The 27732-nt window shown below is 36.7% G+C and overlaps 1 protein-coding gene across 3 annotated transcripts in view; it reads right to left on the bottom strand.

Annotated features, from left to right (window-relative positions):
* Positions 1-27373, bottom strand: part of TSHR (thyroid stimulating hormone receptor) — a 39925-nt gene extending 12552 nt beyond the window's left edge. Inside the window, exons 1-5 of one of the 3 annotated variants that reach the window (XM_088529335.1) lie at positions 27204-27373; positions 14981-15052; positions 11514-11588; positions 1636-1710; positions 221-295 (exon numbers count right to left, since the gene is read on the bottom strand). In XM_088529335.1, the coding sequence (XP_088385461.1) occupies positions 221-295; positions 1636-1710; positions 11514-11588; positions 14981-15052; positions 27204-27373 (467 nt within the window). The remainder of the gene's footprint in view (positions 1-220; positions 296-1635; positions 1711-11513; positions 11589-14980; positions 15053-27203) is intronic. The other 2 variants (XM_088529336.1, XM_088529337.1) reach the window with 2 other exon arrangements.
* Positions 27374-27732: the final 359 nt, after the last annotated feature.

Below are 27732 nucleotides of genomic sequence, written 5' to 3'. Positions count from 1 at the left end.
AGAGAAATGTGATGTCTCATCCAGATCAAATTTATAGTGCTAGATGACACAGTACTTCCCAGTTTTTGATATTAATGATTATTGAACTATAGCTTGTTTTAAACTGTAAATGTTTTGACAGACATTTGATATTTTTCTTTAAAATGGAAGCCTTCACCATACTGTTTCTTGTGGTTTTAAACCAGCATTATTTTCACAAGCTGTGAGGACAGATACTTACAGTAAAAAATTCACATCAGTTGAAGAGATTTTGGTGAGGTCTGGGAATACTTTCAGTCCCGTATTAAAAATTCCACTGAAACAGAGGAGACAGAAAGCTACATGATGCAGACCACCAAAGGAAAAAAACAATAGTGTATTTAGAATATACAGCAGTGCAGAGTGGTTATTTCATACCACCTATTGGCAATAAATTTGCATATAATCAACTCTTTGTAGCTAAGGATGATAGAACAACACAAAAATCAAATAGCAGATTTATAAAATCTGCTATAATCTAATATAATCTGCATATAATCTAAAGGATGTTGAACTTGGAATAAGAAGGTAGCTAATCAGATCTGAGTGGAGGGGTGGGATACTGATTTCCCCAGTGAAATCAGTAGGGGAGAAATAGTTATAACTCCAGATTCACTTGACAAATTCAGGCTCCTTAAACCAGTCAGCTGGACCCCCCAAACCTCTGTCATTTATTGTGACTAAGAAAATACCTCTAAATACCTCCAAATACTTCTAAAGGTGGAAACAATACAGTCTTCTCACTGTCAAATTTTACATAAATATAGTTTATTTCTGAACTTTTGTAGAGTGAAAACAACTTAAGAAAATAAAGTTCTCAAATTTGAAAACTAACCTCCTGAAAAAAAAAAAAAAGTAGTTCTGGTTATACTTTTTATTGTTTTCAGATACAGAGGAAGAACCTGGAAAATCTTTCCTCCTCACCAGTACTGCTACGCCTACCACACGCACAATGCCCTTTCTAGGGTCTTCCAAATACTATTCAGAATCATAGATATTATGATCTTTCTCTTTCTCATTCTCTTATGCTATAATCTTATAACTTCAAGGTTTCATTGCTCTGCACTGCTCTTGAGAAACCTCTTGGGAATATGGAAGAGCTCTCTGGACTTTTTCTGCTCTAGAAGTTGCGTGAAATCATGTGTCTATGGATTGGTTTGTCACAGGTAAGCAAAAGTATTTACATACATGTGTAAATATGTAAATCTGACAAGCACCAAAGATGTGTATATTTCTATTGTGTGTCTCTGTCCAGATTCCCTACACAAATGTGGTAAGTTAGTTCTCATTATTAACAGAATACTAGCTCTAGAATTTTGTGAAGGAAATGTTTGTACATTCCGATTATTTGATACATAAGAAGAATGGCAAAGTTACTGATGAATTTGTAAGCTTTTTTCCCTTTCTAGCAAAATCAAAGGTCCAACCTAGCTAAATGTCTGTTAACGAAAAGGAAAAAAAAAAAAAAAAGAGGGGGAGAGAGAGAGAACAATAGGGGAAACACAGCAACCAGCTCCAAAATGGAAAGGAATGAAAAGAAACTGCTGTAGTGTGAAGATTTTAAAAAGTTCTCTTTGAGCCTTAAGTGCCAGCTACTTGTAGATCCCCAGTACTTACAGGTATTTCAGTAGTGGGAGGTTCTTAAAGGCATCTGGATCTATGTAACCCAAGTTTCTAAGATTTCGAATTTCACTGTAAGAAAAGGGGGAACATTATCACATTGAGCTTTTGATATTATTTATGGAACAGCAACCAGCAGTATTAAAGTGGAAACTAATTCCTGTAATGAGCTTTCTTATTGTGTGGGTAGAGATTGCCATGCTTTTTGGGCCATCTTATATTGAAGATGCAGTCCTGGATACTGTCTTGTTTAATCAAGGGGAAAGAAACACCTGAAACATGCGTAGAGTTTTGTGTCTGTAAAATTAAGTAAGAAGAAGAAAAAAACAAGAATAAAAACAAATATTTGATTTCATGAGAGTTTACAGTTGGGGCCTATCAGTGCCACAGCCGTCATCATCATTACTGCCAAGTAAACCTCCTTCCTTGTAACTTAATTGTAACATGTGCATTATTAATATAAGTTAACATTAACAAGTTTAAACATTTAAAAGAGATTTCAATAGAAATGTAGAATCTTTCCTAAAGAGGTAGGAATGAGATTTAAGCTTAGGAGTTTTATTCCTGGTTCTAGCAGTTATGTGCTATAACATCCTGCATTGTTAATATGGCCTTAGTTTAGCCACAGCAATGTAAACAAAAGTTCCTGCAGAATATGCAAAGCTTGCATGTTTTTACGTTCAAAGACCTTCACATGTGCTAGGCCTCACAGTCCCCAGTGCAGTTATTATTTTGTGATATATAGATTAAGTATATTTTAGGTAGGGCAGATGAGATCTCTACAAGAAATCATCTTGTAGAAAAGAATACAACACCTGTAGAAGAGAAATTTAAAGTAATTCTGGGCTCTTTACTGTGTTGTGTTCACAGTAATGTCCACCCAGATGAAACAATGTCTCAGGCAAGTTTGTATAGTAGCACCCTCCACAACAGCTGGAGTGAAAGCTGGGGTGGAAGGAGAATGGTGTTGCAAGATACAATAGACACTTATATATATATATATATATATATTTGCAATAAGCATTCCTCCAAATTGTTACAAGACTGTTGTATAACCCCAATGACTCACAACAATCTATTTAGCTTTATATTTTTATGTATGACTTTGTTAATTCCTTCCTCTCTTGTTAATTCCTTCAAGTCTCTTAACAGTACTTTTTTCTGCCTTGTTTGCAGAGCTCTTCAGTAGATTTGGATGGTTCAGTCATTTAAATTCACCCTATTTATTGCAATGAACACACCAGTCATCACATCAGTGATCCTTAACAATACAAAGGATAGCGTAACTCTGTCTTCTGTTGATGCAAAATGTAACATAGACTTCGTTTCCCACATCCTCTGCAGAGATGGATGACAAGTTGAGAGCTAAGTCTATATTTAAAGTAAGAACGAGATCTCTAATGAGAATGAGTCTCTAATGAGATTATACCATGTTAATTCCTAGGTCTCCTTTTTAAGAATTAAATTTTAATTATCTTTTTCTATTCTCCCAGCACATTTCAAATCTCTAAACTAAGAAAATTAAACTGTGAAGTCTTTTCTTAAAAAAAAAAATCAAAGCTATATTAACACATTTATTTTCTTGAAAAATGTAAAATATAGATAAGGAGTACTGCCAAGATGAAGTCCTGCTCAGAATTAACTTAACATACTATTATAGTGAAATTAACAAAGTCTAAAGAAAAATAAAAACAGCATATAACCTCCACATTTTCTTAATGTGATTAAAAAGTCACATTAAAACCTATATTTTGATAGGTTTGATTCCAAGTCATATTAAAATCTCTATTTGAAAAAAAGCAGCCAAGAATAAACCAAGGGGCTATGCTGGGGACAGTGAAAACACTGAGACACATACATGGAGATAAATGCATTAGCTTTCTTTGAGATAATTAAGTGGCTCAAATAATTTAGTCCAAATAAGTGCCAGAAATCTCCTTGACCATTCAGTGCAAAGAGTATGGTTTCTGTTCTGAAAGGAAGTTCATTCTTAAAATAACTTTTGCACTCAGACTGTCATAAATCTGTCAAGGTGCTATTTCAAAAGCAAGATAATCATCAGGAATAGGCCAAAGACTGAGGGGTGCACACGATTTTCATTAAAGGTCACATGCTGTTCACTTCTGTGGGAATTTTGACTTTAAAAGTAATTTAAAAAGACAAAATTCCATTACTTGATCTGACATCAGGCAAAAGAATAAATTTTATGAACACGTGAGGTGGTAGATTCAGATTAAAAACCTTCCATCAAGACTCTCCAGCTGCCTTGAAATCTAAATGGAAGTATCAAAATAGACAGAGCTAAAAACAGGGCCTAGAGAAGGGAAAGATACTAATGGCTCTGTTTTGTTTTTAATTTTGTGACTGTGAGGCAAATAGCTTTTAGAGGTTTTCACCATGCAATACAAAATAAATATACAGCAGCTTTAAAAAAGCAATCTAGGTGAGCTAATAATAACAGTTGCTGTAATTGCATGGAGATGTATCTTCTCTGTACTATGGAGTGCTAGCAGATGGAAATCTGTTTGTGTAAGGTGAAAAATTCAATCTATGCTTAAATCAACTCTAATTAAATTAGGAGACATTGTCAAGGAAAAAAGAATCTTTTTTTCAGTGTGAGGAAAAAATGTTATGTCTCCTTGTTTAGGAAAAGGCTTTAGGAAAGCCTTTAGGAAAATAGTGAAAGGCTTCACTATTTTCCAAAATAGTGAAGATTCTTCATATTTAAAGAAATTTACCTTGTTTTTGTCAAGACCTAGAATGAAGTTTGGAGCAACAGCATTCCCTTTTTCTAGGCTCTCATGTTGCTCCAAAAGGGGATCTCCCCTGCCCTTTGGAGCTGGGTACACCAAGCATCCTTCAATATATGGCACAGTAGTTCAGGAACTGGAGAGCATATCTTTGCTGTAAGCATTTTAGGGGTCTACAAGACCCTGTATCAGTCCATTTAACCTGTGGGACTTGCTAAGCGAGGATTCAGGAGAGCGCTGGAGGGTTCATAAAGCACAGGATGCCCTGGCAGCCTCCCGCTGTCGGCAGGGCCTGGGATAATCATAAAGGCTGTTGCTGACCCATAGGCCAATGTTTCTAACGAGAATAAACCACACATCGATTGAACCAAACGTGTGCATCAAGCAATTGTGTTTCATACTTGTGGCATCTGTTTCCTGTTGCCATCCCTTAACACTGTCAAATACCCTATGGGTGGTCTGCAGGCTAGACAATATAGCTGCCAGACAATACAGCTGCCAGGAAACTGGCCACTGGGATCATATCTATGGGACAATATCAACCCAGCCAAGCTATCTGAGAACTAAAAGTGGGAGAAGAGACATAAGACAGGAAGTAAATACGTGGATAGAGTTCCAAAGCCTCTGGCCTGTCTGTATGCTGCTATCCTGACAGTTCTGCTCCATCTTCCCACTCTTCAGTTTCTGCTGTTTTCTCACACACTGCAGGGAGTCAAGGGTTTATCTGTTACTTGCATGATAAACTGATGTAGTTGATAGCTATCCTACTATGACTGTTTTGCTATATTCAACTATTCTTCATGCCTGTTAACTACTTTAACAGTGCTGTTTCTGTATTTAAAAGATTTTCTCAGTGTCAATCTCTTGCTTCTCAAATAATTTTATTAAACATGTGGCAATCACACTCCCAACAGTGGAGTTTGTTTCATAAACTTTAACTTAACTTAAATGCGTACATTTAAAAAGCTGGACTTGAGCTCTGTGGCTATGTAATTTTTTGCTGTGAACCAGAAGTATTTCAGGGAAACATTATGATCAATTCAGCCCTCAGTCTGGAAATGGATCATATTTTGGAGTGCCATAGAGTCATCAAGTTTTGGCTTGTTGTCAGTCATAATATTCTGCATACATGATTTGGAAAAGGGTATTGTAAGCAAGAATTCAAAGCCTGCAGATGGTACTAAATTTGGAAGTACAGAATAATGCATTGAGATTCAGTTCAAAAATCAAATTGATTTTTGATCTATTAAGTAACTAGGCCAAGAGAGGACAAGCACAGTTTGACAAAGGCAAATGAACAACTAATTAATCTGGGAATAAAAGATTTAAAATTGCCAGATGAGACAGCACAGCAACCAGAGAAAAGCTTAGGGAATGTGAGTGAGGATATCAATAGATGTGCTGAACAGTGGGGTTTATTTCCCTGCTGTTCCATTTCCTTGAATTAGTAATGGTGGGATTGGGAAAGAAGCATGTGCGGATATATAGTGTAATTATATTTACATGTCATTCCAAACTTTGTAGTATAGGGGACTCTAGAAGCCCAAAAGGAGAGAAGGAGCCCCATGGTGGTAGATGCTCCATAAATCAGCAGAAGACAATCAGTCCTCTAAAAGTCTCCAGTCAAATAGATGAGAAAGAAAACGAGAGAGGTATAAAAGACAAAAGTCCGTTCAACCAAAGTGACATGTTATGCTTAAGGAAAAAATCAGGAAAAAAAATTTTTTTTCCTAATCTATTCAAATGAACTTCTTGCACTTGACTGGCCAAATATGCAGTCTCTCCTTTCATACCAGTATTGTTGCATATGAAGGAAGCTCAGAAAGAGAAAAGATTCTTAAATAGTTATAATGTTATCACTTACAGGACAGCAATATTCAAGTTAACTTTTATAATTTGTTCTCCAATAACCACTTTCAAGTAGCACACTCAGAAGTGCCTGTATGTTAGATGACAGTCATTTTCAAATTGTAAACACAAGCGGGTTGTGGTTTAAGCATTATTTCTAAAGGATCCAAGAAACTAAGAGAAGTGAGCAAGTTATTAGTAGATCATTGTTTTAATTTTTAAAGATAAGTTTTTTTGAACTAGTGAATTGAAAAGACTGAAGTCCACTGATTGTGAAAACTAAAGGTTCTTCTGAAAAGTCACTCTGGGAAAAATAGGAGTAGTTTAGCAAACACAGTCAAATGGTATATTTAGTGACTGCCAGGCTGGTTCCTAGGAATCTAAATTCTTGCAAGCTGATTCAAAATGATTTCTGAAGTGTTCTTTAAACCTTATAAATATAACCTAATCTTAGCATTCCATGTTTAAATTCTGCATTCAACAGCACTCTTGCAAGTCTGAGTACTTCTGAGACACTTTAGAGACATAAAAACCTAAAAAGTGTTATAGGCATTTAAGGATAAGGCTTCCTTTTCGATCATTTATGCAGATTGGCAAAAGATGTACTGAAAAAGAAATATTTTACGTTGCAATCCTATCTGAAATTGCTAATAAGAAAGAAGGATGCTTCCTTCTGCTCTCCATAGGATAAAGGAATTGTTTCTTGAATATTTTCAAGGTTAATAAGCAAAAATGTAATAGGCTCACAATCATACTGTCATCATACTGTCCATGAATAGCATCTCTGTTTTGCCTTTTGAAGAAAATACTTAAAAAAAATGGTCAAGAACAAATGTGCAGAGACCATCACTTGACAATACACTTAAAGCCCTATGCAAGATCTTCCAAGTGTATAAATAATACACTTATTACATTCAGTGACAGAGGCAAATACTTAGTTCCAAGTAAAACTGAGTCTAAAAAGGAAATTAATAATAATACTTACTCCAATACTACTTTAATGTATCAGTTGAATGAACATTCATTTGATTAACAAATTCTAGAAAGATTTGTGACCTACTTCATATTTTGTATGAATTTAGCAACATCAAAAAAAAAAAAAGGAAAAGCAACCACATATTTGGATGAATTCTAAAATTTATTTCTTGGTCAAGTTCTTGATATTTACCTTGCAATATTGACATAGTCTTGATATTATACTCTTCCAGTATATGTTCTTGCAAATCCAGCTGCAGATGCCCAGTTTAACCATGTCATTCTGAGATACATATGAGTACCAAGCATATCTAGGTCAGCAGTTCAGAAATGTTTAAACTAATTCTTTTTTTTTTTTTTTTTTTTTTTTTTTCCTCCTGATAGTGTCTTAGGATCCCTCTTTACCTTCTTGGATTTACTTAGCATACAGCTTTCCCGGCCCCTCTCACATATACATGTACTTCCTCATTACACTCCACCTCTGCAGTTCCACTAAGCACCATATCATTTCACCCCACATGCACCTGTCAAGCCCTTGCATCTCTAGTGCCAGAAAACTGGCTCTGGCTGAAGCCACACTAACACCCACCTCCAAACTTGAGTTTCCGGCAAGGTTTTTCTGCCCTCCGCTTTCCTCATGGCCCTGCATTGCACTGCAGGTTTGTAGCAGTATCACGGACCCCTTTCACAAAGGTCCGAGGAGGGCCACCTAGCCCTTAATTTGCTCTCTCCAGCTGCTTCTCAAATATTTCCATCAAATTACTCTTGTTTTTGCAGCCTGTCCTGCAGTTGGCTCTAGGAGGTGTCCAAGGCAGGAGCAGGGTGAGCGCATGGTGAGGAGGGAGCTGTCCCCACCAGGTCTCCAAGCAGCGTCAGCTATGCAAGAACAAGCTCTCAAACAGTAACCTCTGGCCCTATTCCCAGACATTCGCCTGGCTTTCTAGATGGCTGAGATCCAGAGACCTTTTAGAGTGAGAAGAGAGTGGAGAGAAAGGAGGGAGGCATCAGAGAAGGAGCAAAGACACAGTGAGAGAGGGGAAAAAAGTGATTTTTTTTTTCTGGGGTTCCTTACACGGGAATGTTTTCCTGAGAAATAAAGACCTGTTTACAAAACCTTTTCAGTCCTACACAGCCAAGCAGCAGCTCTGCTGGTAAGATAAGTAGTAAACACAGAGGCAAGAGTGCCTGATTGCAGATCAGACACTTTCATGACTGTATCTAGAAAAAAAAAAAAAAAAACTTATGCCACTGTATGAGAAAGACTGTCCCAAATTTGTAAACCTGTTACATTTGACTAACAGGCAAAATAAAAAGCCGTAATAATACAAATGAGGAACAAGAAGCCACTCTGAAGCCAATTCAACTTAATACGAAGTTTTGGTCCCAATTTTCGTCATAATAGAGTGCAAATTTTCCCACTAATTAAAATCGAAATGAGATGTGACCCATGATTAGTTTGCAGAAGAAGTTGTCCAGCACTCGGAGGATTGTAAAAATAAGATGTATTCTCAAACAGAGCGCTTGGTGGAACAGGGACAAGCTGCACCCGTGGAGCTGAGGTCTGGAGTTAACTCAGCAAGTCAAGGCACATTAGCAGAACTGAGTAAGAACCCAGCAAATGGTGTGCTGAAGATCAAAGCTGAAACATGCTAACGGCCTTGGCAGACACAAATGATGATAAATGCAGGATGCCTATTCAAATGGCATTTGATTTGAGCCAAAGCAATTAGTTCTTCCTTTCCATAAACACTAAATTTTCTTATAAGTTCTGTATAAAAAACAAATGTTTTCAAAATGAAGCTGTGTGTATAATTTTAAATAAGGGCAAAAGATTATTTACATAAAACTACAGTCTATGAAAAGTTCATGAAAAACTAAGCCTGTGAAAACTAAGCTCTATGAAATGGCTTCTTTTCAAAACTGCAGTAACTTCAACTTCCTTCAACATACCCTATGGTAATCTTCATACATTATTATTTTAGCAATAATATTCTGAAACATTATGTAAGTGGAGAACATTAAACAAATGAATAGAACAAGAGATGCATTTATCCCTGAATAATCTTGTTTGGAAAGTAAATCGACGTCAACAACTATTAGTGCTAACAGTTTAGAGTTATGAAAGCAATTCAGAAAAATGGTTGAATCTATAAATAGTTTTCTGTTACGGTTATATGAAACTACCTAATTCTCCATATGTCCAGATAGCAATGATCAAATATGTATGACTTACCTCCGAAGAGATTTATAAAACAGCGCAAGACCGTTAGAGTAGTAGAGAAAACCCTTTTTTTGCAGGCTATTTGCAAAGGTATGTTTTTTGACTATAGCTTTTGTGAGTAAAGGGTTGTGGTGTCTTGTCTGAGGGAGTATTTTTAGTTCTTGTCTAGAAAAAAAATTATATGTTGTTTTTCTACGTCCCCCCTAGCCAGGAATATTAATGTGCTTTGTGCATGCTCAGAGCCTGGCAGAGAACTGGCAAAAAAAACTTCCAACTAAAATTTCCTCTTCAAGCCTTTGGGAAGCAAGAAGTAGTGCAAATTAGGCAATGCTATCTTGCACATTACAAGAATGAGTGAAAAATGACAGTTATGGCTTGGAGAGCGTGCTGGAAGAGCCCCCATGACACATCACAACAGCCCAAGGTTTGTGGTGCTCCCAAGAGTGTGGAGGTGACCACATCCTCCAGGACTGCCCTGAAAGCCTGGCTCAGCAGCACACTCTAAACTGAACAGTTCTGAAGAAGAGTAGACTTTTTCTAGAGCAACCTTTGCCCATCTCAAGAGACGCTATGAATACCGTAACTTTGATTAATCACTTAGAATAGCCACACCTTTAAAAATGCAGGAGTCTTTCAGGGGAGCAGTTGCATTTCACTACCCTTGAGGGAGGTAATTTTCCTGTCTTGAATGAGGATCTTGAAGAATGGATTAGAAAAATCTCACTTTGAATCAGATACAGAAACAATAACAGACAGCTATCTAGCCAGCTAATTTCTTTTCCTCAGAAAACAGCTAGATTTTTCATAATTTAAAAGGGGGAAGATACTACACCGTGTATCACATGGGACAATCCTGCAATGAAATGAGATGACCCAATAGCATTTTATCATCTTGAATTTCTGCAAAGGTTAACCACAACTTAAATACCACTTGTTGCACAGCGCCAACTGCTTTATTCTTTGCCAACAGAAGGTGCTGCCAGTAAGCATTTCAATAAACATTCATTTATGTTAAACAAGAAAACCTGAAGACACAGCAACTGTGAAGCAGCAAGAGCGGCTATGGGAAAGACAGGTCTGGAGAAATCATATACAAGAGAAGGAGCTGTGTTCTAACCAAAGATAAACAGTGCTCGCGCGAAAGCCTTGCTGTGCAAGAGGAGTGAGGGTTAAATAAACCTGCGGAGCTTCTGATTGCACAGCCTTAGAAGTCTTCAGTGATGTAGAGACAAGCTCCCTAGGAAAACAATTCTAGTGTTTACTTACACCACTCATAAAAAACTTTTTCTAGTGGCTAACATGAGTCTTCCTGGTTTCATTTAAGGTTATTATTAGTTTTGTGAAACACAAATACAAACAAATATGAGAAATGGATTAGAGTTTTCACGCTTTCACACCTTACAGCAATACTTTTTGGGTTTAAAAAATATATCTGCCCATGTCAGATTTTATTTTGGGGTACAGATATCTGTCTTTTCAGATTAGGCTTCATGGACCTTAGAAGATTGGCAATGCTCTCCCATGGAATCTTTGCAAAACAAATTATTTCTGAACTATTTCTGTTGAACCCCCTAATTATGAATATTTTGTGTGTGTTCCTGTTAGATTTCATAGAATTGTACAAGACCCATTTAAAGATCTGACACATTTTGCTCTTTTGTTTTGAAAACTAGCTCTACTAACAAACATTTTGCTCTGTGTTTTGACCTTCTGATTTTAATTATAATACTATTACTATTTTCACTTACTTTCAGTATATTGACAGAAGCAACTCTTAGTTGGCATCTTATTTAGCCTTGACATCAAGTCAGAGCTCGTAACTTAGTCCCCCCTGACTTTTTCCCTACATTTTCCTATACTTCTACAGGAGGATACAGAAAAGCAAGGGAACTGAGAAGATGTATGAAAGAAAACACAAAAAGAGAGACTGCCTCAACATCAGGGAGGAGAAAGGAAATAAGAAAAGGAATATTTAGCTACAGGAAACCATGACAACTCAAACATCAACAGGTATGTTACTTCACACAACCTCAAATATCACAGTGTTGATTTATTTACATTTATTTAATCACAATACTTACATATGAGTGACTTGACTTAAGCTGTTGAAGGAATGGGCCTCCAGACTCTGGAGTGTTTCATCTATAGAGATATAACTAAGCACCAGAAAACAGGAAAAGAAATATATCAGAGTTCATGGCAAACCATGGGTAGTGTCCATCATGTAACTTTATTTTTCTCCTTACTCTTTTTCTCATCCACCTAACACGGTGGCTGGTACTGAGGTGCCTGAGGAAGGAACTTTCCATAGGACTCTGGTCCGTGCTGATACCTGAGATGCACAGGCTGCTACAGGATGCAGTTGTGTCAAAAGGCCACAGCAATGCCACTTGGCCTCAAAAGTATACTTCCTGGCCTCAGAAAGCTTTGTTGGAGTTGTATTTTTCCCCTTTTTTCACCTAAAATCACCCTGGAGTTCTTTGAGGACACATAGCTCTCAGTTAAACTGGCATATTTTTCCATGTAAAAGAAGAAAAAAACGGGAAGGAAGGAAACAAAGCCAGCTGCAGGCCATCACCGCCATGCTTGCCACAAGCTCATTAAAGGGAAGCAGATCACCAGGGCAACTAATGCTTTGATATTTTTGAGAAAAAAAAAATATCTCTAACATGAATTTAGAGGCAGACAATTTAGTCATATAGCAAATGTTAAAGGATATATAGAGAAGTGTGACTCAGTATTAAGATATAAACAATGAGCCTAATAAATATTTACCTATGCTCAGCTTATACTGAGGAACATTTATACTGCTACAGAGCTAGAGAATTAAATGAGAAAACAGCTCTACAGAGTCTTTTTGTTATTGGAGATATAGTAAGACTGGAATTACTTTATAAAAGTATTTGAAGTGTGAATAAAGTTGCAATGCAACTAGTTGGAGATGTCAGTATTTAATAAAGTATAATAAATGGAATATTTCACACACACTCACATATATGTGTATATAAATATAAAATATGTATTTTCTTCTCTTTAAACAGACCTGCAAAGACACAGAATCAGATATTAACATATCTGTCCTAATATGGGTTGTATTCTATATACAAAAAAGAAAAGATGCTTAACATTCCTTTAATTTTCTTTCAAACATAGTATTAAAAGTAATAACTATAAGTAGTAAATAAAATATGATCTTTTACCTAATAGGTTATTTTTAATGCAATAAATTATATATCAGATTTTAAAATCTTTTTTAAAAATTCTATAGAAGATGTCTTTCAATGACAAAGTTTGTTTAAATAACATTTAAAACATTTTAACAAATTAGAAGCAATACTTTGTGTCCAGGGTATGCTTTAACAAACAGCAGATGACTAATGCCACTCTCTGCTCTCATGCAATTTAATTCCTCCCTTTTAGCTTCCTGGAGCTAAAAGGATGTTAGCTGTAATAATTTTAACTTTCCTAACATAAGATGAACTTTTCATAAATGTGTTCAACAGTGTTTGAACAGATGTGGGAAAAAATAAACTAGTAGAGACTCTATGATGAGCAGATTTCCTTTCCATTACATTAAGAAAACTCTTCTTTTCCTGCAAAAGAAAGCAAAAACCTAAAAGACGGATAGAGAATGTATTTCTAGTCTGTAATCTGCATTTGAGTATCGTTTGTGTAAGATTGTTTAATTTTGATTTCCTTTAAGCAGTGAATGTTTGCTTCCTGTGAAATTGGAGTTACTGTCTTAGCAGAAGAAAAGTGTAATTATTCTATTTTACATTTTAACATAAAAGAAGGATAGGTTGCATCAATGAAACATTTTTAAAAAACCTGTTCAACACAGCAAACAGCTTATGTATACACCAGCTTGACAGTAGATGAAATGAAAACCAGTAAAATGAGCAGACATCATAGACTCATGCCAAGCAGTTAGGGCTAGGAATTCGAGGGGTTTGTTTGTTGGTTTGGGTTTGTTTCTTTTGTTTGTTTGTTTGTGTTTGCCCAGCGACTGAAAGGAGCCGACTGGCAAATTCAGCACCTCCTCCCTGCATCAGCCGCGTTTGGAGTGCAAGGCTCCTGACATGAATCGTGAGGACAGTCGTAACTTAAAATCCAAAAATACAATGGAATTTGAAGAAAGTCAGTTTGCCGATAACTCTTTAATCATTCTTACACACTCATAGAAAAGCCCGAGGAAACAGAATTTAAAAGATAGCAGCATGTGGCAGTGCCTTCTCTGCCCTCATTTCTCTTTCTTCTCCTGCTGGGATGCTCCCTTGCATGGAGCAGCTGTGGAGAAAACTATTAGAGAACTGCAGCTCCAGACCAGTGATCAGCAAAGCATCACCAGGGTCCTCTCTGAGACCAGGAAAAAGTTCCCTGTTGTTAAGGACCTTAAAGATACTATATGCTGAGCCTGTACTAAATCAGTAGGGGATGGAAATACCAAACAAAACACATCTTCCAACATTTTATGTATTTTCAACATTAAGGCTGTATAATAGAAATTCCTATTTTATCTGAATACCTTATAAAACATTTTTTCTGTGGTCATATTGTCAAAATGAAGCATATGCACCTGGGTGCACTACTGCATTTCTGGCAGGAATTAACTTTGCACTTCAACATGTCACTGAATTGCTTTTTGTTTCATTCCTGTGACAAAGCAGCAAAGGGAAATAACCCCTATTTCTGGCTAGCAAAGTCCATAAATATGTATTAGTTCAAAAGAAATAGTATCTCTACAATTTTTGTTTACACAAGGTTCATAAGCCATCTAAATTTTATATTCAGTACAGATAAGATAAAGTTTTACTTGTGAAAATTATATAATATAAACTACATAGCAAAACAAAGCTCTGTGTTTAGATCAATAAGCACGCTGTTATCCCACTGAAGCTTCAGAACATTTATCAAGCCAGGAATAACTAGTATTTTCACTACTGATAGAAGTTATGGGCTGTGAGTGCAAGTTCAGATGGGTGGTACATTATAGATGCCAAGACACACACGGCTTTAGTTAAAATACAGGTAATGGTTCTTCCTTAATGCACACTGTAACAACAAACTAGAACTTCATGATATGTAACAGTAGTAATGTGATGAGAAAACTCAGGAAAGCATTGACATTGTCCAAGTTGAGGCCCCCAATTATTTTTTGCAGGCTTTATGGAATAAACAAAAGAGGAAACGTGGGCTCTGTAGTTCTAGAGAGTGAACTGGGAGGTGGCAGAGAAGTTCCCCGTGCCAGTTAGCCATGAACAATGTACTAGATTTTGTGCCAGCCACCAAGAAGAAGAAATGAACTTGGGAAAACTCTGATGACGTTAGCAACCAATACAGTGCAGGCAGTTACAATGGGAAAAAAAAAATACTCACATGAGGCTAATATGTAGAGACCGCTCACTATGCATTTGTATTAGTGTATCTGTGCCCATGTTCAAATACAAAAGTGACTGATAAATCCCTCTGGCACCCCAAAGTTACTTTCTAACTGCTATCACTAACAACTAACAACTACTAGAACAATAATGTCAGAAACAGAACTTACATCCTAGAGATGTTGGGGAGATTGGAAAAAGCTTCACTTGGAATTGTTCTTAGATGAGTCTCCATAAATCTCCTATAGAAATAAAAGGTTGGCAGTTAATATACTTTGACAATTACAATTTAACATCAAAAAGTCCTATACCACTCCAACTCTGCTTCAAAATTCCTATTCTTGGCTTTCTAGGATTTCTATCTTCTCTTATTTCCATTCCCATTTCGTTATTTGGTTTGGCTTGGTTGGCATGCTTCCTTATTCTAAAGTAGAAACTTCTGAATTGTCCTTCCTAGGAATTTCTAGGAAATTCCTTTCCTGGGAATAATAAGTCTCAGCAGTGGGAAGAAGAGAAGTTGAGAAAATTCTCAACCAGAACAGTCTATAATGAAGCAAAAATGAGAGTAACTCTAGTTTAGGTTAAGCTGCATAGAAAGACTGCAGGCTTACCCCACTATGTTAATATCCTCCTCACCCTGGGGAAGCAACAGGTTTTTGAATCTAGTATAGGAAGTTTTAGAGCCCAAAGTCAGAAAGAGAAGAACAGTGCAGCTCAAGACTTAACCCCAGCTTCTGGCACCAATCAAAATATAACTTGTGAAGATCTGAAAAAATATTAGAGCATTTATTATGCTAATGGACTGTGATTCTTCCTGTTTTGCACACAGTGGAGGTTTTCTTTAAGCCTGTATTATTCTCTCTGCAATTTAACATGTGAATTCACTGAGTACATTTCCTAAGAAACTATGCTTTTTCAGAATGAATGAAAAACAGTATTTGGGAAAATATGACTTTCTTTTCCCTGTGAGAAGAACTGTGACTGTAAGTACTTATGTGTTTAAGAGTCACTTAATCAAAGCCTTTCTTAAAGCATCTTAAGGCAAAGATAACACATTTGAGAATGTTCAAACCCATTTAATAAAAAATTACTCCTCTGGTAACTTGAGTACTACTATTTATTTTTACTTTTATTTTCTCATTCAGATTAAAAGCATCAATAAATCTGGAAAAAAAAACCCTTTTTTCTATAAAATGTTTCAAAAGAGGAACCCAAATTCTGAGGTAATTGTCAATGTCAAGAAAATGTTTCAATACACATTTTAAGTTTTAGAAGATGACACTTAGTTTACATCTGTTAGTTTCACAGGTCAGAGATTCAAATAGAGTTTTTAAATTTTATTTCTGCTTTGATAGTTATACCAGAACTTTAGGCTATATGTTCCTGGGGGATTCTACATTGCACATATCAGAGAAATGAGACTTGAGCAACTGGTAAGAAATGTATTGGACTTTTAATCCTTATACAAAATGAAAGGTGTAGAATTATTTCTTGGATTTCATTTTAGGGGGAATCACATTGAAGGTAATATTTTCATATGCACTTGTGAATTTCTGATGAAGATTTACTTAAACTAATACTCTTGCAAAGGCACAATTGTCAATCCTAAGAAATGGCAAGCAATCACTTTGCTAATTTTAAAAGTGCACCTTAAATATGTGACTCAGTAAAATTTTTATGGGATTGAATATGTCATGAAATCAATTTCCTTCTTCTCCCTGAAAATCCATGAGTGTTTCCAATAAAAAATGTTCTTTCAGAAGAAGCAGTACAGACCAACACAATATAAAGAATTTAAAAGCAAAAGGCTGACATTTTAAATGGTGACTAGTCACATTTCAACTTATACCAAAATATGACTGGTTGTTAGTCTTTATAAGAATCATATGCAAATTTGCTGCATAATGCTAAGATTATTCTAAGGCCCTTCTATTAAATGTGTGAAAGATATGTATTATTTTCTCCACTGCAGTTTGCCTTCATGTAAAACTTGCCATCTTGAAACTGGGAGTATTAATCAGCTGTCATAATTTTAAATATGTTTTAAATATTTTTTTCTTTATGCGGGACATTTAACTAGGGAATAAATTAGAATGAGAAATATGCAAAAAAAAAGAAAAAAAAACTAATACAAAAATAAACTAAGCAACTGTTTTTGGACACCTGTATTTCTATGTTCCACAAACATACCCCTAAAATGAATTTTCAGTAAAAAAGTAGGGAAACTGCTGATGCTTCTTTTAATATATACTAAGAAGAAGTTCTCATAAACAGGATTGTTAACATTTTCACAAAAGACAATGGTAATCAGGCAGGAGAAAATCGTTTTCATCTTTTCAATACCTGGGAGATATTTTTGGTCATCCTAATAGCCAAAAAACTCTATTTTGCAACAGTTTTAAAAGTTTATTTTCAGTTATTTAACAGATTGATTTTCTAAGTGTTACAGGTCACTGAATCTTGAATTGCTACTGTAGCCAGTTTTCATTACACTGTTTTCTTTGGACAGTATTTTCTTTATCTGTTTCACTTCAGAGGCACAGAATGGCTCTTTACCGCAAAGAGAGGACAGAGTTTCTTTGCATAAATCTAAAAGAAAAGGAAAAGTTAAGAGGATTACAATAAACAGCAAGTACTGAGTACCTGTTTGCAGGGTATTTTGCAAAAAGCTAAGAACAATATATTTGCTATTATTATCAGTTAAGAAGATAAGTTTTCACAAGTTTGCCTGGCACAGACTTTTCATATTTCTAAAATAAAAGAATTACTGATATTTTCTGCAACGTGGGTTTAAAGAACTTCAAAACAGTCTAAAATGAGGCGATTATATTTGGAAAATTGGACCATATTAGGAAGTAGTTTTAAATAATAGAGTAATAGGTCTTCCCTTAACAACTATGAACAAACAATTTCGCATGAAGTATACCTGGAATACAGTGACAGACTGCTCTGCCAAAACAGAGATGAGAAGTATGTGGCACAGTCTTAGTTCCTTAAAAACTTAACTTCAAGCATGTGCTTTAGTGTTCTGCTGTACTCGGCACTCATGTTCACAAGATATATGTTAAAAAAAAAATCTGTGTGACATAGAAACTTGTCAGCTACTCTTAGGTGTCTTTTAGATAGTAACCAGAATTCTTGTATTACGCAGGATTGGCCTATCTGAAATGAAAGAATTTTTTTTTATGTTGATATGTTCTAGTCTGTTCTAGAGTCTTCTATTCAGTCAAGTCAATAAGAAATGATACTCAGGATTTTGAAAATCCAGCCCTATTGACTTAAGTAGAAGCAATGATAAAGCCTACAGTGAATTATTTACCATTTTTATCTCAGCATTAGATAATAAGCTAAAATAAAATAAGTTCTTGTTATCAAGTAAAAGAGAATGAGCCTCCTAGATCTGAAGAATATATCATAGATTAATCTTGCAGCAGTGTATTGCAGAAATCTTTTGACCTTGTTCTGAAGTAGATACAAATCCACAAAATACATAGCAATTACCTGTAAGAGTTCTCCATATAAAAAAAAAATAAAATTTAAATGTCAGTCTTTAAGAAAAGAAGTTGCATTCATAATGTTTGAGGTATTTTCTCTCATGGATTTTGAGGTACTTAGATATGACGTACTTGAGGTACTGAGGTGGCAGTAAAGGTTGAAGAAAATGATATATTATCTGAAAGGAAACCTAATATTAAGCAATATTAATAATCCAACATTTTAACAGTATACTGTGTATAATGCAGGAAATAATGCATTTATGGATTCAGAATATTTCTATTAGTAATCTTCTATTCTTCCATAGGTAAAACACTGTGAATAGAAATGGTGCAGATTTCTGTTCAGGATTTACCTCTTAGCTCCAATACCTAAGACATAATTCAATATATAAAATCTTTCATCCCTAGATCTGTTCCTGACAACACTAATAAAAATAATACTGTCAGGTATTCTGACCCATTCTCACGCTCCTCTGGTATTCAAGTGTTGCCTAAAGATCATGATGATATATTCTAACAGACTAATTCTCCCAAGAAAATTTCTCTGGCAAGTTGTGCTCCCTCTGCTGGTCTCTTTCCCCAAAGGAATATGACTTGGCTCCATGAGCACAAGAAGGGACATGCACTGCAGGATGCAGTAGAGAAGAGCCGTTTCTAAAACATCAGAAGATTCAAATGGGATTGTGAAATTTCAGAAAAGAGCAGTCAGAAGTTTTGCTTTCCCCAGCAAAGGGAGTAAGACCAGAGTGAAATTGCTGGCTGCCGTGGTTTATAATTGGAGGACCACTAAGTGCCTGTGATTGCTGTCAGCAATTGATCTCAGCAGAGGTCAAAAAGGCAGAGTGAATGGCAGTAATGACTAATAAAGGAATAAAGAACAAAACAGAGATAATAATTATGCCACTGTGTGAATCTCGATCTTCCCTAACCAGAGAGCAAATGGCACCTGCAAAAGGATGTTTGAAGGTACAGAATGACTCACATACAAGAAATTACTAAGCAGGAACCATCAGCTGGTGTTTTCCCAGATCCACCTCGTTGCCTTTGTGGAAGCTATGTGTGATCCACGAGGAACTTCCCTTGATTACCATGACCTTTCAAAGATAGAGGTAGAGTGTAGCCTCATTGGGGCATTGACCAACTTCCTTGTCATTTGGGTGCATCCCACCTAGTCCCATGGATTCATGTTTGTCCAATTTACTGAAGTTGTTCTTGATCAGTTGTCTTCTGCTGCAGGTAACGCTTCACTTTCTCAGGCCATGCCACTAGGCTCACCTTGGAGACCTTGCATCCTGTCAGTAAAAAACCAATTCAACAAAAGAACTGAGGCCTCTTCCAGTAGGTTCTGCGTCCAACGCAGTGGTGAGCACACAGTTTTCTTGGCGTTCTTTTTGCTGCTAATGTCCTTTCAAAAGTTCTTTTTCTCGTCCTTTGCAACTTTTGTTAGTTTCAGCAAAATACTTGTTCCTGACATAAGGCTGAACATGTATGTCTAAACCAAATGCAAAACCTCAACTCCTTCAAACACTGCTACGTTTTTAGTGGAGGTCAGGAAGAAAACAGTCATAGCACAGATCCACAAAAGGATAATTTTCATCTTTGCCACCAAAACTGTGCCTTCTTTTTCCACCTGACATTTCTCTCTCACCGTTTTCCTATTGTTTCACCATTTTAAAACACTGATTTGTTGTTCATTTTCTTATTTCTGTGTGAGTCATACATATGGATTAAAAATAGTTATAATTTAGAAGACCTTCTCCCACTCAGTGCAAACGTTAACGGTAGGTAATATTTCCATAACAGACCGCTTGAATCATGTCCCTTAAAGACATCTTTGTAGATATTTTTGGAAATATGGAGGGAATTTGACTAACTGAGCAGTGATTGGAGAACAGTGTGCTTTGGTTAATAATTTTCTTTACATTTCTAAGGTAAATCAAGAAATTTCCTGCAATTCCATATGAACAAAAAGGCAACATATGGTTTTGTGAGCCAAAGAAGGCCACTTTGTGCTGAGACCATATGGAAACAGATTTTACCAACCTCAGAGGTCTTTAAAACTGTCAGAAATGTTTAAAAATCAGGAAGATCTCTGAAAGCAGCTCCTTTTGGGCATGTGACAAACATTAAGAGCACATAGGAAAATGTAAAGAGACTTTCATTATAATACTAATGTTGAGATTCACCAAATGACTTTTAAAAATAAAACTAAACAGGAAGTTATTTCAGAGCTGCTTGAATTTGTACTAAAAACAGCTACAAATAAGTAATTTTGGTTTCATGTTAGCTTGCTATAAATTCCTTTCATTTACAATTCACAATAATGACAGAGCCCTACCTTAAAGAAAAGTATTTCAGAAACGTGTATAAAACATATCTGTAAATATACAGAATTCTACTGCCCTGTAGATACCCTGCCTGCCCCTGTTTTTCTATACCTGTCTGTATTCCTAAATCCTTTTTGGAGGCAAAAGCCATCTGTGTCCTGTATTTTACACTATCTGAAGTTATAAGTTTTTGGTCCACAGATGGCAGTGATATAAATTAACTTTCCTTAAACAAGGAATAGTTTTCGCTATTATTTTCCAGCATGTGTAAATGCCAGAATTTTACACATTGTAAACTTCTTTCTATGTAAATATGGGCATGTAATTATGGAATTACACGCCCTCAAGGAGACCATTCCATACAGAAGGAAAAATTTGTTCTCCTCTTACAAAAAAAAAAGTCCATTCCATTTTCAAGATCCTAGCAGTTTACAGAAGTGCACTCCACACATAAACTATTGGTTTAAAATAGCAAACAATGGATAGGAGTAAGTGAATTTCTGCAGAAATCTGGGATAGGACTTCTGCTATTTCATATATTCATAAATGAGCCAGAGAAGATGGTATGCAGTGAGGTAACTTTACGATTCTTCCTAATCATAGGGAAGAGATTCTTAAAGGCTCCAGGAAAGACCAGAGGGGTAGACTCAGCTGATGACCCACTGCAAGTCTATGGCCCCCAAATTTTAATAATACATATGGATAATTCAGTTCTAATGTGTATAGTATAAGAAAATGTAAGAATAGGAGACACTTCAGGAAGGAATTACAAATTTAAACAAAATAATGAAATACATGCCTTACAGTGAAAAGTACTTGTATAATTTATCAAAAAGGAATTATGTGATCATAATCTCAAGTGTGAGAATGAAGATTTCTTTTATGTGATAGATAAAGACCCTACAAAATTCAGTGGCCTAATGCTTTATTTGCCCAGTTTTAATCATAGGAGAGAAATGGATGTATTTAGGGTAGTTCTGGCACTTTCTTGGTATGCATTTTGGAGGATAAAAGACAGAAACCTCAATTTCCTCAACAAAATTTGTACTTTGACCCAACCAGAAGTAGCTACAAACACAATTAAAAAGCAAGGATGATTGACCATCAGAACAAATTGAAAATTCTTTTTTTTTTTTTTTTTTTGCAGGGGGGGATAAATATTATTTATTCTTGTTAATGATCACTTTTTAAACCAACAGATTATGATTTTTCTACCAAAAGAAAACAAAAAAATCCCTGCAGCTATTGGACTTGAAGCAGTAAACATTTCAGAGAAGCTTTATGTTCTTTATCATCCGGAATGTCACACAGGTGACTCAGTGAGTCCTCTTGACCTTAAAATCTATGCTTCTACAACTTACTAGTGGGAAAAGAAATGATGTTCATAAACAAGCATTATATTTTCACATATTCACGAACAAGAATGTGTGTTTTTTAACAACTGTTAGAAAGCAAACACCCTCTGTTTATTACACTTAAATGGCAGCAGGTGAAGAGTCATTAATGATCCTTTTTTAAAAGTGAAGTAATTAAGATAACTTCTTCCTGAGGTGTTAAGATGTTCTTAAAGATGTTGGCAAAAGGTTCACTATTAAACTCTATGAACAAAAACAATATAAAGTATAGGTTTAAATTTTCTTATAGTGGGTCTGTGTAGTTCCTGCTTTCTCTAATGACAATTAGACTCACTCAAAGGGAACAATAAGATTTTATCTTTATAACTACTAGTAATACCTGGTGGCAAACCTTTAAGGATGCATAACATCTTTTCTTCACTTTTAAAATAAAATAATAATAAATAAGGTTATTTATCTGAAACCACTGTCCTCTGAGTGCTGCCTCTGCAGAATTTGTTTGACCAATGTCAGTCTCTAGAACTTTTCCAGAGGCTGGTGGGTATCACAGATGCTTTCCTTCCCAGCCTAGAAGCATGAAAGTGGGAAGAGTCTCACCTACTTGTGAATAAGCTCCTGGCATAGTCCAATAGAGATGTGGTCAAAAAAAAAAAAAAAAAATTCCTTGAATTTCTCAGAGATTTCCTCATTTAGACAGAACTTCCATTTTCTGAAGGATGCACTTGTGCTTCCAATAGCTTGCTTTAATTTGTTATTGAACCATGTTTTCTTGTTCTTTTAGAATCCCAGTACATCATCATTACAGTAGGGATAATAATTACGTGGTCATGTCACAAGGTCAATTATGAAATGCATTTAGGAGGCTACATGCTTCATCCTGAATTAGTCTATAAAAAGATCATGATAGAATTACTATTTCTGTATTCTGACTCAGGTCTGAAAGGTAGAGAGGAAATAAATGTGGAATATATACCCCAATGAAGATATAATATTAGTTATTGTCCATAAAAATAAGCTTTGCAGATCTGGGACACTGATTGATGCAGTGGTTCTATAGCGAAAAAAAAAAAAAAAAAAAAAAAGCACGTGATATCATATAGCGTATAATTTACTGAAAATAAGCATAGAAGCAGGAGTGAAGTTAAGGTTTCATATAAAAGTATATGGCAGCTCCTCACCTCTGAGACTTTGCACAATATTTAACAATCTTTCAACTTGGGTTTACATGGTTCACTTGATTTTTTTAAAGTACCCTCCTATACACACACATACACACACACTCCCAGAAACCCAGACAGCTTTTTTAATATCTACCCAGGCTGGTTCTTTAGTCATGTCAAACTCACAGAACAGCCCTTTGGTTCTTGAAGCAAGAAAGTAACTGAAAACGGTACTGAGCTTACCTGAAGGTAGAATATCTTTGAATTTAAGAGAATGCCTAGACAACGGTTTGAGGGAAATATATATAATATATATTATATATATATATATATATAAAATATATAAAATATATATTTTAGTGTAAAACAGAAACTCCAGCTCCTTCAGTTTTACTGGTGGCTTTTGTGAGCTCAAAATATTCTAATTCACTCATTAAGCTTATGGAAACTGTGGATGCTAGTGGTGCAGCTCTCACAGGAAAGCTAATCAGTCCCAACATATTTTCTTCTCTACTTCAAAAAGGCATTTTATCAATAAGTATTTAATAATATTTGATATATCTTCATTGTTAGTTGTAAATATTATATTGTAAATTAATAAAATATATTACACATTTCCCATATCTCTTTTTTTCATTGAAAGTTGACACCTGCATGGGGTACTAAGCAAACTAGCTGACACGTGGCACCTTGTTACCCTGATGTCTCTGTGCACATAGTAAACGTGACACAAGCCACATTACTTGCCCCTGAAGGGTGACTTATCTTACGTTTACTGAAGAGCAGTATCCTACATATGGCCATTAGCCCGGAGCAGATGCATAATGGTAGCTTATCATCTCACCTAAAGAGCATTTTCCTAAAGACTCTGCTGTCTTTGTGTCTATTTATCTGCCTGTCTGTTAGACTCTCCCACCTAACACCTCCTTTTCCAGTTCCACCAAATGTGATGTATTATCAGCATCTATTCTGAAATATATAATATAATAAATGAATAATAAAGCAGGGAAAGCTCAGCCCATACTCACTTTGTGGGAAACAACCCCTGAGAAAACACACAACTCTGAGCTACCCTGTTGTCCAGTCACATGCTGGAGGGAGGAGGGAGATAAAAGCACTTTGGGGAACAATTAGGAGGTAGTCCTGGATTTTCTTACCACTTAGACTTGCTTTCCTAGCATGATGTGATATTGGTATATAATCCTTAACTTTAGGCAGCTGTCATGCTGCCTAAATAAATATAAATGCTGCCTGTAATTTATACATATACAAAATATTTTTCTCTCATTTTGTTTACTCCACAGAAAAATAAAGAAAAAAAGAAAAACAAACAAACAAACATTTGTATTGAAACATAAGTAGTTCAAATAACAATTTTCATGCACTGAGCCATTCTGGATATGCACCTGCATTAATTATATTTGCATAAATACATTGAATCTTCTCTAAAACAAAACAATTTTCTGAAGTTCATGACACTGTTCCACTAAAGGAGTAAAAAAAATCTTTTTTTTTTAGTTTCTTACAAGCATGTCTTGATAAAAAAAGGCTCATTCCACTCTGCAGAAGTAGGGCAGAGAACTGAGAGCAGTCCCAACAGAATCATCTGAATGAAGCTTTAATTAAAGTTCAAGATCTTGCACACTGAAAAGAACCCATCATCTCCAAAAGCTGAAGCGATGTTCCCAGGTTCACTGATTCTACAAAACTGAATAGCCATGAAGGAATGTTTAAAAATCTTCAGACTTGAGATTCACATGTAACAATCATGAAGCAAAAGGTCTTAGTCTAAAGTAACAAAGTTGCCAGGCTTGGAAATTTTCAGAGGTTTTTCAATACGCAGTACACACATACATGCACATACATACTGCACTTCAACAGAAGGCTTCCTTTGATTTTAAGAATTTCAGAAATGTTAATTATTTTGGCACCTTTTGTCTCTAATTCAGAAATGTTGCCAGTTATAAGGCAGAAGGATGCAAAACATTACAAATGACTCACACTTGTTCCAGAAAAGTATTTTTATTTTTTTTTACCCCTTAAGTGAAAATAAATTACTCTGAAGTGTTTGAATGAGCTCTGAATGAAAAGCAGATATAAAATATAGTTTTTTAGCTCCTATTTAATGCATGAGAGCAAAAGAAAGATCAAGTCATTTGCCCAGAGCAAGGAAGTACAAAATTAGACAGAGTCTGCCAGACTGGACCTATCCAGATAACAGAGGGAACATGTACACACCATACCCATGTTGAAACCTGCACACTGAAGCAAAGAGAAGGGAAAAAAAAAAAAAAAGGCATGGAAATAAGGAAAACTGATTCAAAAAAAAAAACAAACTTTTTAAAGTGCTCTTTTCCTTATTTCCATGATAATTTTGCCATTTATATATAAACCAAACCAAATACACTGTACCTGTTCTGCCTTTTAGAATATACAGTGTAGAATGACAGTTTGCTTTTGCTGCATTTTTTTTGTTGTCCTGTTGTGCCCATGTTAAACAATACACTAATAATAAACAACGCAGATGATTAAGATACACTCAAATTCAGAAAATAATTTTTTCAATTACTTCTATTATCTACTTTTTTTTTTTCCCCCTCATGGAAATCAAATCCCCACTCTGTTTTAGCAGAGATAACACTGTTGTGTTACTATGTATCTTAATCAACTGTGCCGATGGGGACAACCCTTGCAAACTTTTTCAAGTTTACTAGTTAGCAGGCACTGCAAGACAAGAACAAAGCAGCGACTGGGGATTTTACAATCCCCCATTGCGACTGGTGTTTGAGCCACTACAGTTCCAACATCCTTGGTTCTTTATCTGTGAGCCCATAGAAATAGGTATTTGCAGTCACTCTATCAGCATTTTTTCAGAGAAAGTATCTAACTCCATGATGTAATCTTGTTTTTTTTCCTCTTAACTACTTCAAATGCATGTATTAAATACCAAGGTATATTTTTATTATAAATTAAACCTGCGGATCATTCATTTCCTAGATTGCCATGACAGATTTCAAAGAACATACATTACATATACCGTCATTACTGCAATTTCAACTCAAATTAATCACATACACAAAAGTATAATATCTCAAACCGAAAATGTTAAATTTAAAATCTTACATGCATACATATGAAATAAATACTTATCACAGGATAAGTATTTAAAAGCATAAATAGGGGAAATACTGCAAACTATTTTTCCTGCCCTTTCAGGTAAGTAATCAATTTGTGAAAACCTCTTTTAGATGTTAAAAAAGTCTTGAGAAGCCGTTGAAGTACAAACAACTTCGTATCTCATATTTTCAGTTAATGTCCCAAGAGTCATTATAAAGACATGAACAACTTGTAAGGGTTTCATCTTGCAATTAAATCAACTGAGCTTGAGTTCGTTTATTTTATCAGAAAGTAATTTACTCATAAACTTTGCTTTTGAGATTAGAGACATTTTGTCCCTTATGAGACAAAGCAGAGAGAGGGAGTGACCGAGGTGCTTTGATGTAGCTGACTGGAGCCCTTGGATTTGCCCCGCAGTCGCGTGAGGCATCAACGTGGGGCCGGCAGACAGGGCACGGGCCGTGAGAGACCCACACTCTTCCAGAGCGGCGGCTGCAGCCCACACAGGATATTCTGAGGTACCACTAATGGCACTAAACACCTGCGTTTGGGTACCCGAGTTACTCTGGCAGCGCATATCACCTTGGCAAGTCCCACATTTGCTGGTAAATCACACACTCCGCAGTTCTCTTTCTACAAAATTTCTACAAAATATTTTGACTCCCAGTGGGATAGTGGCTTTCTCTGTTCCCGTGAATTCTGGACAGACAGTCCAGTGACCTGATTTTCCTATATCCTGCCCAGAACTTTTAAGGCTCAAAGAATGGTTATTTCCTATGGCTGGAGGGTGGCTCCCGCCGTGTCTCCCGGCCGCGCGCGGCGGGGGCGCGGTGCTGGCTCCGTGTCCAGCCGCGCTGCCCGCCGCCGCTTCCCCGCCCGCGCTCCCGGGTGCGGAGCCCAGCGCGCGGCGCGGCGGGATGCGCGGCCGCGTACTCACAGCGTCTGCGTGTCCTGCGGCAGCCTGGGGATGAAGTGGATGTCACTGCACGTGATTTTGTAGTCGTCCCAGTCGGAGCACTCGCACAGGGCTGCGGGGCACCGCTCCGCGCCCCGGCTGCGCAGCGCCAGCGCCAGCAGCGCGGGCAGCGCGAGCGGCAGGGGCAGCATCCCGCGCCCCGCGCAGCCCCCGCGCGCTGCGCCCCGGGCCGAGGCGGCCCCGAGCGCCCCCGCAGCGGTCCCGAGCGCCGGGGCCGCCCCGGGGCCGCCCCGACCCAGCCCGGCCCGGCCCGGCCCGCGGGGAGGCGGCGCCCCGAGCGCGGCGAGGCCAGCGCGGGGCTGCTGCTGGCACCCGCTAAGGCTGCCCGGGCTGCGCGGCAGGCAGGAGCTGTGCAGCAGGCACTTGAGGCACGAGAAACTGCGTTTCTGAAAACGTTTTGTTTGTTTGTTTAGCAAAGTAGAGATAAGAGGGTAAATTCCACCCCCCTCATATAAGGTGGAGTTATCACCACTTGAATGAGCAATCTGCT

Source organism: Tinamus guttatus, unplaced genomic scaffold (genome assembly GCF_059628265.1).
Source record: "Tinamus guttatus ecotype Peru unplaced genomic scaffold, ASM5962826v1 Tinamus_guttatus_pri_ptg000327l, whole genome shotgun sequence".
NCBI lineage: Eukaryota > Metazoa > Chordata > Aves > Tinamiformes > Tinamidae > Tinamus > Tinamus guttatus.
The sequence above is the reverse complement of the archived record's forward strand: the minus strand, read 5'-3'. Positions and strand labels throughout refer to the sequence as shown.